The sequence below is a fragment of the Tachyglossus aculeatus genome, chromosome 16 (assembly GCF_015852505.1).
Source record: "Tachyglossus aculeatus isolate mTacAcu1 chromosome 16, mTacAcu1.pri, whole genome shotgun sequence".
Classification (NCBI taxonomy): Eukaryota; Metazoa; Chordata; class Mammalia; order Monotremata; family Tachyglossidae; genus Tachyglossus; species Tachyglossus aculeatus.
In genome coordinates, this window is record NC_052081.1 from 592,064 (window position 1) to 606,210 (window position 14,147).

General features: G+C 55.0%; 1 protein-coding gene across 9 annotated transcripts; it reads left to right on the top strand.

The window, feature by feature from the left end:
* The first annotated feature begins 296 nt into the window (after positions 1-296).
* HAO2 (hydroxyacid oxidase 2) lies at positions 297-7,670 on the top strand. Of its 9 annotated transcripts, XM_038758517.1 has the most exons (9): positions 312-581; positions 2,549-2,587; positions 3,200-3,335; positions 3,992-4,143; positions 4,541-4,824; positions 5,306-5,515; positions 6,276-6,434; positions 6,995-7,064; positions 7,326-7,670. In XM_038758517.1, exons 3-9 carry the CDS (start codon positions 3,205-3,207, stop codon positions 7,379-7,381), a joined length of 1,062 nt encoding a protein of 353 aa, XP_038614445.1. In that variant the 5' UTR covers positions 312-581; positions 2,549-2,587; positions 3,200-3,204; the 3' UTR covers positions 7,382-7,670. The 9 variants fall into 9 exon arrangements, with proteins under 9 accessions (XP_038614444.1, XP_038614445.1, XP_038614446.1 ...); XM_038758516.1 differs by lacking the exons at positions 6,276-6,434; positions 6,995-7,064; positions 7,326-7,670 and having other exon boundaries at positions 297-581; positions 5,306-6,178; XM_038758518.1 differs by lacking the exons at positions 6,276-6,434; positions 6,995-7,064; positions 7,326-7,670 and having other exon boundaries at positions 433-522; positions 3,197-3,335; positions 5,306-6,178.
* The last annotated feature ends 6,477 nt before the right edge of the window (positions 7,671-14,147 follow it).

Genomic DNA, 14,147 nt, shown 5'->3' on the forward strand with positions numbered 1-14,147 from the left:
CCCAACATTGGGCTCACAGTCTAAAAGGGGGAGACAGAGAACAAAACCAAACATACTAACAAAATAAAATAAATAGAACGGCCCCCGCTCCCACGTCGTAGATGGTCGGACCCCCGGGACAGCCCTCTGCGCTCAGTGGCGACTCGTGGGTGTCTCCAGCCAGAATCCACCCTATTGGATGGCCCTTCTATGGCCTCTGAACCTTCCTGTGGGGGGGGGGGGGTGGTCTCAGTCCAAGAAACCGAGCAAAGTCCCCTCGCTGGAAACGGTGTTACAAAAGCCAACACCGATTATGAAATCGGCAACCTTCAGTCGGGCCCGGCAGGCGCCCCAGGACAGCCCAGGCTCCAAGCACGCAGCCCCTGCCTCCGAGGGTTTGCAGGAAGGCGCTCTCTCGCTGCTGGGCTTTCTGGTCTCCCGCGGGCTGCGGGGATTGCTGCCGCAGGGTGCCATCCGCAGGGAGGAAGAAGCGGAGCCGGGCATCCCCGGGCCGGCCTCGCCTCGACAACCGCCCTTAGTCAGGTTTGCCACTCATGCTCGGGGAGAGGACAGAGGGCTGGACTCTACCTACGGGGATTCCAGTAGGTTTGCCTGCGGGGAGGGAGCGGGGCGGGGCGGAAGAAGGGGAAGGACGGGACGGGGGAACACTAAGTAGTGACTACCCTGCTCTTCTGGGGCTGAGACCCCAGCCCAAAATGCCTACCAGAGACTTCTCTGGTCGAGTTCTGGGTTCTCTCTGCGCTCTCTCGCCCCCCCGCCCCGAGTACCTGGCATTGACTGAGCAGTGAGAGGGGGTTGGCCCCTGTACTGAGCGCTTGGAAGAGTGTGACAATAGCGAGATACAGGCTCCCTGCCCTCAAGGATACTCACAATCTAACCGGGAAGACAGATAGACGGAAATGATTTACAGAGAAAGCTGGAGGAAGAACCGGGCAAAGTAGTAATCAGGACAAAACACATCAGGAGGAAACACCTGAACAAATAATCGAGTGTACAGATAAAAATATAAACATAAAACTGACAATATAGACGTGTACCCGGGTGCTGAAGATAGGAGGAAAGTACACAGACGTTAAGGGGGGCTGTTGGTTTGGCATGACTGAGGTGCTTTGCGTTCATTGGGGAAGGCTTCCAGGAAGAGGTGGGATCGTTTCAGGATAAAGATAGAGCTGTGGTCTGGGGAAATAGGGGTTGGGGAAAAGATGGAGGGAGTTCCAGGCAGGAAGAACAGCTAAGTTAAGGGCAGAGGTGGAAGAGTCAAGAGTGAGGTTCAAGGAGAGGCAACGTGGCCTAGTGGAAAGATCACGGGCCTGATAACCCAAGGACCTGGGTTCTAATCCCCGCATCAACACTTGTCTGTTGATTGTTGTGGGCAGGGAATGTGTCCATTATTGTTATATTGTTTTCTCTCAAGCGCTTAGAACAGTGCTCTGTATACAGTAAGGGCTCAATAAACATGATTGATTGATTGCTGTTGTGTGACCTTGGGCAAGTCACATCACTTTTCTGTGCCTCAGTTCCCTCATCTGCAAAATGGAGATTCAATACCTGTTCTCTCTCCTACTTAGTCTGTGAGCCCCATGTGGGGCCTGATTATATTGTATGTTACCCCAGCACTTAGTACAGTGCTTGGTGCACAGTAAGTGCTTAACAAATGCCACAGTTGTTAATTATTATAAGAAGGTAACTTTGGGAGGAGTGAAGAATGTGAACTGGAGAGTACTGGGTGAAGCCAGCTGATAGGATGGACAGAGAGGCTTGAAGGCAATGAGAATAATAATAATGGTATTTGTTAAGTGCTTACTATGTGCCAAGCACCATTCTAAGCATTGGGGTAGACATAAGGCAATCAGGTTGTCCCACGTGGAACTCAGTCTTCATCCCCATTTTCCAAATGAGGTAACTGAGGCACAGAGAAGTGACGTGACTTGCCCGAGGTCACACAGCGGACTAGCGGTGGAGCCAGCATTAGAACCCATGTCCTCTGACTCCCAAGCCCGTCCTCTTTTCACTGAGCCACGGTGTCTTTCTACTAGATGCGGTGGGCAGCCAAAAGAGGTTTTGGAGGAGTGGAGAGTTGTTCTGAGCAACAGGCCTGGGCCCATGACCCTACCCTGGCCTCATCTGTGGTTGGAGGGAATCAGTTGGGGCAGACGAGAACAAGGTTATAATGGAGGAGATTGGACCTGGAGATTGGAAAGGGAGGAGAGGGGAAAGAGAGAGTTCAGATAGCGGGAAGACAACCTTGAATGAAACAGCTCGTGAGGGTTACCTTAGAGCACTACCCCCCACCATCCGGAAGCCAGGCCCCCAGCAGCCAAACTCTCTCTCCAAAAACGAACTGAAGACCAAAATAGCGAGAGGAGCAAGCTTGGGACTGAAGTAGAGAGAGGCTGGAGATAGGTTGACCAGCTCACTTGCTCCCGCAGCTTCAGCTACCATTTCTATCATTAATGGCATTTACTGAGTGCTTACTGTGTGCATAGTACTGTACTGAACTCTTCAATCCAGATGTCTCTCCTGCTTGTCTCTCATAATTCTCTCCCAGAATCTCGTGACTGTCCCTGCCCCCAGGAAATTTCCACATGTAAGTTCTGCTGATATCCTAAACAGTACGTGACTGAAAATGAACTCATCTCCTCCCTAGCCCCACATCTTCCTTCTTCTCCTCCTAAATGAGTATAATCGTGGTTAACTGTTAAGCATGTACTATGTGCTAAGCACTGGGCAAAGTGCTGGGGTAGAGACAATACAGTCAGATCAGACCTACTCTTTGTCCCACGTGAAGCTCACAGTCAAATAGGGAGAATGGGTATTCAAACTTCATTTTACAGAGGAGTAAATTGAGGCACAGCAAAGTTAAGTGACTTGCAAGGTCATACATCAGACAAGTGATAGAGCTGGATTCGATCCCAAGTCTCCTGACTCCCAGTCCTGTGGTCTTTCCACTGGACCCCACCGTTTCCTAATTATTCCATCTCTGCACAGAACCCCACTGTCCTCCATGGCCCGCTAATCTCTCGCTACCCTGGCGTCTCCTTGGACTCTTTGCAGTCTTCCCATTCCCACAACCAGACTCTCAGCCTTCCTCCAGATGCAACGTACCTTGCCTCTTGGCTTATTCCTTCCTTCCTTCCTTCCTTCCTTCCTTCCTTCCTTCCTCCCTTCCTCCCTTCCTTCCTTCCTTCCTTCTCAGAAGACGCAATGGCCCTCGTGTGCCTGGATGATTTCCGAGCCTATGCTAAGAGGCACCTGCCCAAGGGCACGTGGGACTACTTTGAAGGGGGAGCCGATGAATGTGCCACCAGGGATGACAACATCTTGGCATTCAAAAGGTGCGGTACTGCTAGACTCATCCAACTGCTTCCAGCATGGGTGGATTTCACACACACACCTCACTGCCCACGCACCCCGATCTGCCCACGCTCACCCCGCTGCCCACATGCACCCTGCTGTCCATGCACCCCCGTCCATACACATTCCACTGTCCAGCTACACTCCATTCCTGACATACGCTCCACTGCCCAGCCACATCCCACTGCTTGTTCACGCTCCACTGCCCGCGTACATCTCACTGTCCTCACATGCCCCACACTGCACACACGTGGGTCATTTCTGGGGTCACCTGGGGTACTTGGAACTACTCGAGGTCGGGTCTGGGGCATCCATTTGCCCCTGGGGATGGGCTCCAGGAGAGCAGATCAGACAGCTCCAGAAAAGACCCAGTTCTAAAGCCTCTCTGGAAGCAGGCTGTGCATCAGTTCCCTGCCCTGCATTTCCTCAGACACGGACTTTGGATGTGCCGGCCCTGTCCTGGCCTTGGGGGGAGGAGGGATCTCTGGGTCCCAGTCACTCGTTCCGTCCTCCCAGCTTTCAGCTCAAGGTCAGGTCTCTCTTCCCCAAGAACCGTCGCACCAGCCACCCGCCCTGGGGCCCCACGACCCGGCTGCTCACTGGGCAGAAGAGAGCAAGTGCCTTTGTGTTCCTGCAGAATCCGCCTGCGGCCGCGGGTATTGAAAAATGTGTCCACGGTAGACACGAGGACCACTATTCAAGGGACCGAGATCAGCTGTCCCGTCAGCATTGCCCCCACGGGCTTCCATTGCCTGGCCTGGCCGGACGGAGAGACCAGCATGGCCCGAGGTAGGGGAGTGGAGAGGGTCGGGCGGCAGGCCCCACCCCTGGGGGCCGAGGGAGGGAGCATTCCTGCCCCTGCCCCAAGGGGAAACTGAGGCAGGGACTGGCTTGCCCCAAATCGAACTCGGAGGGTATAAATGGTATTTTAATGGCAATTGTTAAGCGCTTACTACATCCCAGGCACTGCACTAGTGCTAGGGTAGATACAAAGTAATCAGGTTGGACACAGCCCCTGTTCCACATGGGGCTCAGAGCTTTAATCTGCGTTTTACAGATGAGGTAAGTGAGGCCCAGAGAAGTGAAGTGACTTGCCCGAGGTCACACAACAGACAAGGGGCAGAGGAGGGATTAGAGCCCAGGTTCTCCCCGCCTCTCGGTCCCCATCCTTTGCCCCGTCCCCCAGGAGCGGAAGCCCAGGGTGTGTGCTACGTCACCAGCATGTACTCCACCAGCTCGCTTACTGACATCGTGGCGGCGGCTCCGTCGGGCCTGCGGTGGTTCCAGCTGTACATGCACAAGGACCGGCAGCTGGTCACAGAGCTGGTCCGGGAGGTGGAGGCCCTGGGCTTCCGAGTCCTCGTGCTGACCGTCGACACCCCCGTGGGCGGCAAGCGGCGCGCAGACCTGCGGAACTCCTTTGGGCTCCCTGCTCACCTGTCTTTGCAGATCATTCCCGAGGCCCGCCAGGTGGGGAAGGGGCTGGCCGGGGGGCGGGGCTGACAGGGGGAGGGCAAAGCAGGAGGGCAGGAGGGCAGGGGGGCCGGGGTAGGAACAGGGATGGGCAGGGCGGGAGCACGGCAGGACGACTTCTCCAGAACACACAGGGCATCAAGAGAAATCGCATCCCTTTCTCCAAGGCCCCTCTGCCAGTTTTGGAGAGGAGGGAGGGAGAGTCGGGATAGGGCGACAATTCTGGAATTCTGCACCCCGAGTCCTTCCGGACCGGTTCGGGGTGCCGGCGGGGGCGGGGGGAGAGGGATTCTCACTATCTTCCTGTGCCACTGGGACCTTTGTGGGGGATAGCTACAGACGCCCAACTGGGGAGGCGACCGGCCCAGCCAGAGCAGGAGGAGGGGCGGGGCCTGCCCCAGCCTTAGCTAACCTTCCCCCGGCTCCAGGGGGCTCGGGCCCCGGGCAGGGCAAGAGTCTCCCCGCCGTGCCTCCGCAGGTGGGAGCGGGGCACCAACTGCCGATCGCGGATATCGACCCGTCAGTCTGTTGGGAAGACGTATCCTGGCTCCGGAGCCTGACGCGCCTGCCCATCGTCCTCAAGGGGATCCTGACACGGGAGGACGCCGAACAGGCCGTGGGCCGCGGCGTGCAAGGGATCCTCGTTTCCAACCACGGAGGCCGGCAGCTGGACGGGGTTCTGGCCACGGTCGGCGGCCCACGGCCCGGGGGGCTGGGGGAGCCCTGGCCAGGGACGTTCGGCCGCTTTCTCCCCGCAGGCGCGCGCGCGCACACACACACACACACACACACATTCATTCATTCACTCGTATTTATTGAGCGCTTACTGTGTGCAGAGCACTGTACTATGTGCTTGGGAAGTACAAGTCGGCAACATATAGAGACGGTCCAACAACGGGCTCACACGCGCACCCACAACCGCGCTCGCACACGACTGTGCACACAAAGCTTATTAGCCAATCCCTGGCCCTGGTCTTGCCCTGTCTCTGCCCTGCCCTGGCCTCTATTCCGGCCTTGCCCTTGCCCCTGCCCTGTTCCAATCAGCACTCCCGGTTGAGAGGGAAGCTTCCTGGAACGATGCCACTCGCAGCAGCTCTGAAGGCACTGAGAACAGTCACCCTCCACCCCCACCCCACGACCCCCAGTGCCGGCAGCGTCCTGAAGCCCCGGGATGGCAGACCATCACCCCCCCACCCGCCTCTAGCCAGTGTAGCGCCTCAGCGCCTCGAGCTCTCCCTCACGCAGCCCTTACCACTGTCCCGGGGCCCCAGACTCCCGCCCCCGTCCCAGCCCCCTCTCTCTTCTCAGTCCGACAAGCCAGCCCAGTGCCCCCGCCCCTCCTCCTCCTCCTCCTCCTCCTCACAGCATCCCCCCCCCCCCAACGGGCCGTCAGTCCGCCCGTGTCAGCCCCTTGTCCGCCCCGTCTCCCCCTCCCCCCCACCCGGCAGGTGGACGCGGTGACCGAGGTAGTTAGCGCCGTCCGGGGCCGGGCCGAAGTCTACCTGGACGGGGGAGTGCGGACGGGGAGCGACGTGCTCAAGGCCCTGGCCCTGGGGGCCCGGTGCGTCTTCGTCGGCCGCCCCGCCCTCTGGGGCCTCGCCTACAAGGTGACGGTCGGCTCGCCCAGGCTTGGGCTCGGGGTCCCCGGGAGGGGGGCGAGGGCGGGTCCAGAGAGACAAGTTGACACCGACGGGCCTCGCGTTCCAACCAATAGTCTTCCCGCCGCAGAGCCCCAGACCGGCTCCAACCCGGCCCGGGCCCTCGTACGGCCCACAAAGTCTCGGTGAGGCCGGGGGTCGGGGGGCAGACTCGGGAGGACCCCGAGGAAACCCGCCGGTGCCCGGGGCACTGCGGAGGCTGGGTGGGGCACCCGGGAAAAACCCAGCTCCCGCCGCACCGGTGGATCGGAACTTAGGCGGGAGGGCGGGGGCCGAGGACGGGGCGGGGAACGGGAGCGGCCGGTGAACATCTACCCTCCTCGGCCCTTCCCCTGGCCAGCAGCAGGGTGGACGCGTCCTCGGGCCTTTAGAGGAGGGCGGGAATCTGAGTTGGGAGAAGTGAAGCCTCCTCCCGGGTTCCAGGACCGGACAGAGGGGCGGGCGGTGGCGGGAGGTGCGAGCCATAAACCCGCCCACTAGCCCGACCCGTGCGCTCTTCCCCGGCCCAGGGCGAACAAGGCGTTGAACAGGTGTTGAGGATTTTGAAGGAGGAGTTCCGCCTGGCCATGGCGCTCTCAGGTTGGGCGCGGGAGCGGCTCCTGGGGCGATGGGGGAGGGAGGAGGAGGCTGGATCTGCCTCCAGGCCCTGGACATGGGCTGGGAGCTCGGGCACCTACCTGGGTTACCCTCCCGCCTCCTGGCACATCTGGAGAATGAGTCAGCGGGCCTCTTCCCTGGGTGGGTCTCTGGGCGGGGGGATCTTAGGATCCCGGGTAGGGGGCTGGGGGCGTGTCCCTGAGATTTGGGATGAAGGGGAGCCTGTGAGAGCTGTGATTTCAGGCTGCAGAAACGTCTTGGAGATCAGCCGGGATCTGGTACAGCCCCACAAGCTGTAAGCGGCACAGTCTGGCACGGAAGGATGGAGCTAGGTGGTCCCTCACAGCCTGTATCCCTGCTGCCCTACCCACTGCCTTGCCAACCCCCTCCCCTGCCTCCCAGAGTTCAGGACTCTGATTAAAAGGCCACCAGTGTGACCTAGTACAGGCTGAAGTGGGGACGGGCCTGTTCCCCAACACCACCCAAGGACCACCTGCCCCCCCATCCTCCCCACCCCCCATACACTGGCACCAGGGTCCCCAACAATCCCTCTCACTGGACCCGGCAAAATAAACTTATGAAAAGAAAGAAATCCTGGAGTTGAACTGGGGCTGGGAGGAGGTGGGACTGGACTGGAGAAAGAATCCAGGCCCAACAGAGGGAAGAGGGGCTCAATCATTTGGTCAGTCAGTTGCATTTATGATTCATGACCAGTTCCTCCCACAGTGGGCTATTCAGCTGAGGAGGGAGTGGGATGGCAACATCTGCCCTTGCCCTAACCTGCCCCTGCCCTGGACACATACAACCCAGACAGAACCCCCCCAAACACACACACACATCACACCACCACCACCACCACCTCCCAGCATGGCCTAATGGATAGAGCACGGGCCTCGGAGTCAGAAGGACCTGGGTTCTAATCCCAGCTCAGCTATTTGCCTGCTTTGTGACCTTGGGCAAGTCACTTAACTTCTCTGTGCCTCAGGAACCTCATCTGGAAACTGGGGATTAAGATTGTGAGCTCTATGCAGTACAGGGACTGTGTCCAACCTGATTAACTTGTATCTCCCCCAGTACTTAGTACAGCCCGTGGCACATAGTAAATGCTTAAGAAATAGAAAACCCAAAACATACACACACATTTTCAAGCCCCCAAATACATGCATCCAGCTATATATATATATATATATATATATATATATATATATATATATATATATATATACAGTTCCTGCACACATGGGCACATATATTTCTGGGCACCCCCCTTCCACCCCCACAGGGAGCTGGGTTTGGGTTCGCCCCAGGAGCAGCCTTCAGTCCCTGTCTCAGACTAAGTGGGGGCAGTGCCCCCTGCAGTCAGCTGGGGTTTTGTGAGTGTTTTTCACAGTGCCTTCTGGCGCAGTGGTTCAGCAGAGAGGAAAAATGAGCACCATTTCAGCTCTGCAGGTCATCCGGCCTGGTACTCCAGGCAGCCGTACTAAGTTTGACATGCCAAGGCAGTAGATTGCCCCCAGGAGAGGCACACTGATCCGGGAGGGCACAAGCTCAGGCAAGAGCACTGGAGCCCAGACCCTTGACACCCATTCAGCCCTAGAGCTCCAGAGCGAGCCCCTCCCCCACCACCCCACCTGCTGGGCACCAAGACACGGTGAATGGCACATCACTCTACCTCTCTCCTCCCAAGATGGTTATTTTCCTGCCTCAGGCTCACCCAGTCAATAATTAATCCAGCACTAATGCTCACAGTTCATGCTGAGGGCTAGGAAGAGTCCAACAGTAGCTAGACACACCTTCTTTGTCTTCCAGGAGGTGTAGGCAGACTGGAAGAATAAGGCCTAAAACTGTCATATCGAAAACAGAACTATTCCTCTTCTCTCCCAAACTCTCTCCTCCCCTGACTCTACCACCGCTGTTGAAAACACCACTCATCCCTGTCTCACAAACCTGCAATCTTGCTATTATCCTTTACTCTTCTCTTCCCTTCAACCTGCATATTCAGTCAGTGTCCAAGTCCTGTCAGTTTTGTCATCACATTGCCCCTTCCTCTGCATCCAAATTGCCACCACTCTGGTCCAATCTTGACCATATACTGTCAAATCCAGCCTCTACTACTACTTCAGCCTCCTTGCTGACCTTCCTGCCTCGAAGTCTCTCTCCTCTCCAGTTCATAGTCACTCCCACCTCACAAACCTCCAGTGGTTGCTCAGCTTCAACAAGCAAAAACTCTTCACCAGTGGCTTTAAGACATTCAATCAGCTCTCCTCCCTTATCTTCATTCCTTCCCTACTCCAATCCGTTCTGCACATTTAGCTCCTCTAATGCCAGCCTGTTTCCAGTGCCTCATGCTTATCTCTTTCACCATTGACCCCTTGCTCCTGCCCTCCCTCCCTTCTTTCTGGCATTCCCTTCCCATCTAACAACCTACTTCTGTCCCTATCTTCAAAGCGCTACTAAAATCCCATCTACTCCAGGAAGTCTTCCCTGACTAATCTCTCATCTCCCCATCCTCTTTCCCACCCTACTAAGTCACCCATAGAGTGCAGTCCCATAGCCCCTAAGCATTTTGATCCTCATTCCTCTGCCATAGCACTTAGTACATCTCTTTATAGTAAATTGCCTCCCCTACCTGAAATTTGTTTTAAGGTCTCTCTCCCCCAGTAGACAATAAACTCCTTGAGGTCAGGGATCTTGTCTACCAACTCTATCATACTCTTCCAAACAGAGAAGCATTGTGGCTTACTTGAGTATCAGCATGGCTTAGTGGAAAAAGCACGGGTTTTGGAGTCAGAGGACGTGGGTTCTAATCCTGGTTTTGCCACTTGTCTACTGTGTGACCTTGGGCAAGCCACTTAACATCTCTGTGCCTCAGTTCCTTCATCTGGAAAATGGGGATTAAGACTGTGAGTCCCACGTGGGACAACCTGATTAGCTTGTATCTACCCCACTGCTTAGAACAGTGCTTGGCACATAATAAACACTTAACATACACCATTATTATTATTATTATTATTATTATTGTTATTCCAAACACTCGGCACCGAGCTCAATGAAAGCCCTTGATTAATTGATTGAGGAAGAACTAGAGCCGTAGCTGTAGCCCAAGGGGAAACTGAGCCGACTCCTGGATGACGTTCCTCCATGTAATGGAATGTTCCTCCCTCAGGGCACCAAGGTCCAGGCCCTCCCAACACCTTCACTCCCCTAACCACATTCCTGCTGCATCAGGAGGGATTAAGGGCTGTGATGGTACCAATGGGTGGGACAACGGGCTCCTTGACCCTCAAACCCAGCCGCCCTCCTCACACCCTGATCCAAGCTTCCAGCAGAGCTGGAACATGGCGGGGGGTGGTGAGTCACCCCTCCCACTCACCCCCGTGGGTATCCTCCTTTCACCCTCCACCTCACTCCCAAATGTGTCCCCTCTCGGTCTCAGGGTTGAGTGTGGGTTTGAACCCCGACAAACAGCACCTGGGGAATTAATCAGGGAAGGCCTCCAAGAGGCTGAGGGGGTGCCAAGGAAACCTTGAAGATGATGAGAGCTGAAATCTGTCAGTTATGAGAAGTAGCATGACTTAGTGGAAAGAGCATGGGCCAGGAGTCAGGGGACCTGAGTTCTAATCCCACCCATACCACTTACCTGCTGTGTAATTTTGGGCATGTTACTTAACTTTTCGGTATCTCAGGTTCCTCATTTGTAAAATGGGGATTCAATACCTACTCTCCCTTCCCAATTTGACTGTGAGCCCCACAGAGCACAGGAAATGTGTCCTACCTGAGGATCTAGCATCTACCCCAGCACTTAATATAGTGCTTGGCACATAGTATGTGCTTAACAAATACCATAAAAGGGAATGTGAAAAGGGAAAAGGAAGCTGGCTGGTACAGATGGTGGACAGTCTTACAGTCAGAAGTTTCTGCTGAATGGGGACAGAGACAGGCAGCTACTGAAAGCTTTTGAGGACGGGAGAGATATGTGCTGAATAGAGTTTCAAGAAGGTGATCCAGGAAGCCTGGAATGTAGACTGAAGCCATAGGAGGCTGGAGGCAGGGAGACCAGGGAAGAGGCTAAGCCAGGGAGGAAGAAATAGATCTGAGGGGATCCAGAAGGAAAACCCACAAAATCCAGAGACAGACAATGTGGGAGGAGGAAGGCAAAGAGGAGATGCAGGTCGAGTAGAAGAATTGAGGGCTTCTGGAACAGGGAAGAGGGTGGAATTTTCTATAGGGATGGGATAGTTAGGAAGAAAAGATGGAGGGAAGATGAGGCCTCAGACAGATTGAGTTTAAGATGACAGTGGGTCATGCATGTGGAGATGTCCTGGAGGCAGGGGAATCACAAGGTTATTTTTGTTTTGTATATCTGTTAAAGTACTTACTATGTGCCAGGCACTGTACTAAGCACTGGGGTAGATAAACGCTAGTCAAATTGGACTAAGTCCCTGTCCCATATGGGGCTCAAAGTCCTAATCCCCATTTTACAGATGAGGAAACTGAGGCACAGAGGAGGTGAGTGACTTGCCCGAGGTCCCACAGCAGGCAAATGGCAGAGTTTACGGATGTCGAAAAGTGCTTTTCAACCAATGGAACTAATACCGCTAGTGGTACTTCGCTGATGATGGAGTCCCCCGTTGGGAACCGTGGGCCAGCCTCGATCCTGAGACTTCAGCACTCAAAACTTGTGCGGAGGAATTGATTTTTGCGTCGGTGGCTTGTGCGGTGCCACTTTCCCCTACCGGTCTTGCTCCCGCTGAGGAACGGCATGCGGTGAGCAAAAGGCGCTTAGAACAGTGCTTTGCACATAGTAAGCACTTAATAAATGCCATCAAAAAAAAAAAAAAAAAGGCGGGCGGGGGTGAAGAACACCGCCAAGCAGCATGGTCTAGTGGAAAGAGCCCCGGCCGGGAGTCAGGACACCTGGGTTCCGATCCCGGCTCCGCCGCTTGTCTGCTGTGTGACTTACCCTCTCTGCGCCTCAGTTTCTTCATCTACAAACTGGGGAGTAAATATTCATTCATTCATTCAATCGTATTTATTGAGCGCTCGCTGTGTGCAGAGCACTGTACTAAGCGCTTGGGACCTTGGGAGGTATATATATATGTATGTATATGTATATATGTTTGTACATATTTATTACTCTATTTTATTTGTACATATCTATTCTATTTATTTTATTTTGTTAGTACGTTTGGTTTTGTTCTCTGTCTCCCCCTTTTAGACTGTGAGCCCACTGTTGGGTAGGGACTGTCTCTATATGTTGCCAATTTGTACTTCCCAAGCGCTTAGTACAGTGCTCTGCACATAGTAAGCGCTCAATAAATACGATCGATGAAGTGGCAGAATCGGAATTACAATCCAGATCCTTTGGATTCCCAGGCCTGTTGCAGAAGAGGAAGTGAAGGTAGAAAGATAAGGTTTGGATAGATAAAGGAACAGGGAGATGGGGTGATAGTCGGGGGAGGGGGGGCTTCAGAGAAATGTTGAGGATTTTTTTAAGAAGGCAGAGAGGAAGGAGCCAGGAGAGTGAGAGGTTGAAGATAGTGATGGAGGAGGGGAGGGGGGCCGGAGTGAGTGTTTTTGATGGGATGGGGTCGGGGGCACAGGTAGAGGGGGAAGATTGTGGGAGTGGGTAGGAGTCTTCCTCCTGAAAGACAGCTGGGAATGAAAAGAGTATGAATAGGTGGATGGATGGATGGATGGATGGATGGATGGATGGATGGATGGATGAATGGATGGATGGGGGAACAGGAGGAGGAGAGAAAGCCCTTGGAGAAGCCCCAGCCTTCTGGACTTAGTTTTGCCAATAAAATGATTAGTGACATCGCCTGGGTCCATGAAGGATGATAAGGGGGCCCTGGAAGCATCCAGATGGAGTGGAAGGAATGGGGTAGTTGGTGGAGGCTGCCAGAGTTGGAGGAATAGCAACTTCACCTGGTGGGCAGGTGAAAGGCCAAGTTAGGACAGTCCTGGGGGAATGTGGCATGGCCTAGGCCAGCCTGGCATCTGGAATCTCACCAGCATGTCTCAGCGACAGTGTGAGGGTGGGATGCAGACTGAAGGGAGGACTGAAGCTGACGGTTGGCAGGGTTGGGGAGGTGGGGAAGCTTTAGGGAGGGGGCCTGGACCCTCCCATCCAGGGTCCATCCTGAGAGCTCCCTCTGTACAGAGAGCTCTGCTGTACAGAGGGCAGGAGAATAGGTCCATTGTACAGATGAGGAAACTGAGGCCCAGAGACATTGAAAGATCTGCCCAAGGTCACAAAGTAGGCAAGTGATAGATCTAGGATTAGAAGTCAGGTCCTTTGGGCTCCCAGACCCTCTGGCTCTTTCTAGGTCCGTGTTTCTTCCACCAAGACACTCTCCTGCCCCCACCCAAGCCCCTCCCTTCTGTTGGCCTACCACCAGCTGGGTCCTTCACGAGATAGCTTGCAACCTTGGCGAGATAAGCCCAGGGCCGCTGGCACCATAGGATGATTTAAACTGCGCACGGCCTCTCTACTACCGGCGGCATTTCTGGCTCAGGAAAGATGTTGAATAACCTTGTCTCTGGGAACACTGAGGTAACAATCGCCCCTTTGGTATGAGAAAAGTACCAAGTCAAGGAGAGGATCCTGTGAACTTGGGTGCCGGGGCATGGGATGGGCAGACCTCGGCTTAATCTGGCCCCAGCTGACGCAAGAAAAACTGTGGGTCAGTGGCTGATGTAGGAAAGGGGCCAAGGGCCCGGGGAGCATGGAATTCTGCCCTCTTGGTTTGGGGCCCTCGCTGGTTCAACAGAACAGAGGAAACTGCCCTGCCCCATCCTATGCTGCCCCTGCCCTACCCAACCCTCCTCCTCTCCTGCGCTGCCCCTCTCCTGTCCAGGGCTTCAGCCAGTGCCCAAGATGCATTATCAACGACTCCCATTATTGGAAACTGGGTCAGGGTGTTGGCCCGATGGGGTTCCTAGAGAAAACCTTTTGCAGCTCAAAGATCCCAGATTCGGACTTGAGAAAGCCCCTGCCCTGGTAGTCGGGGCCGGGGTGGGGTTGGGGGGAGACTACTTTCTTGGGGACAAGGACATGAG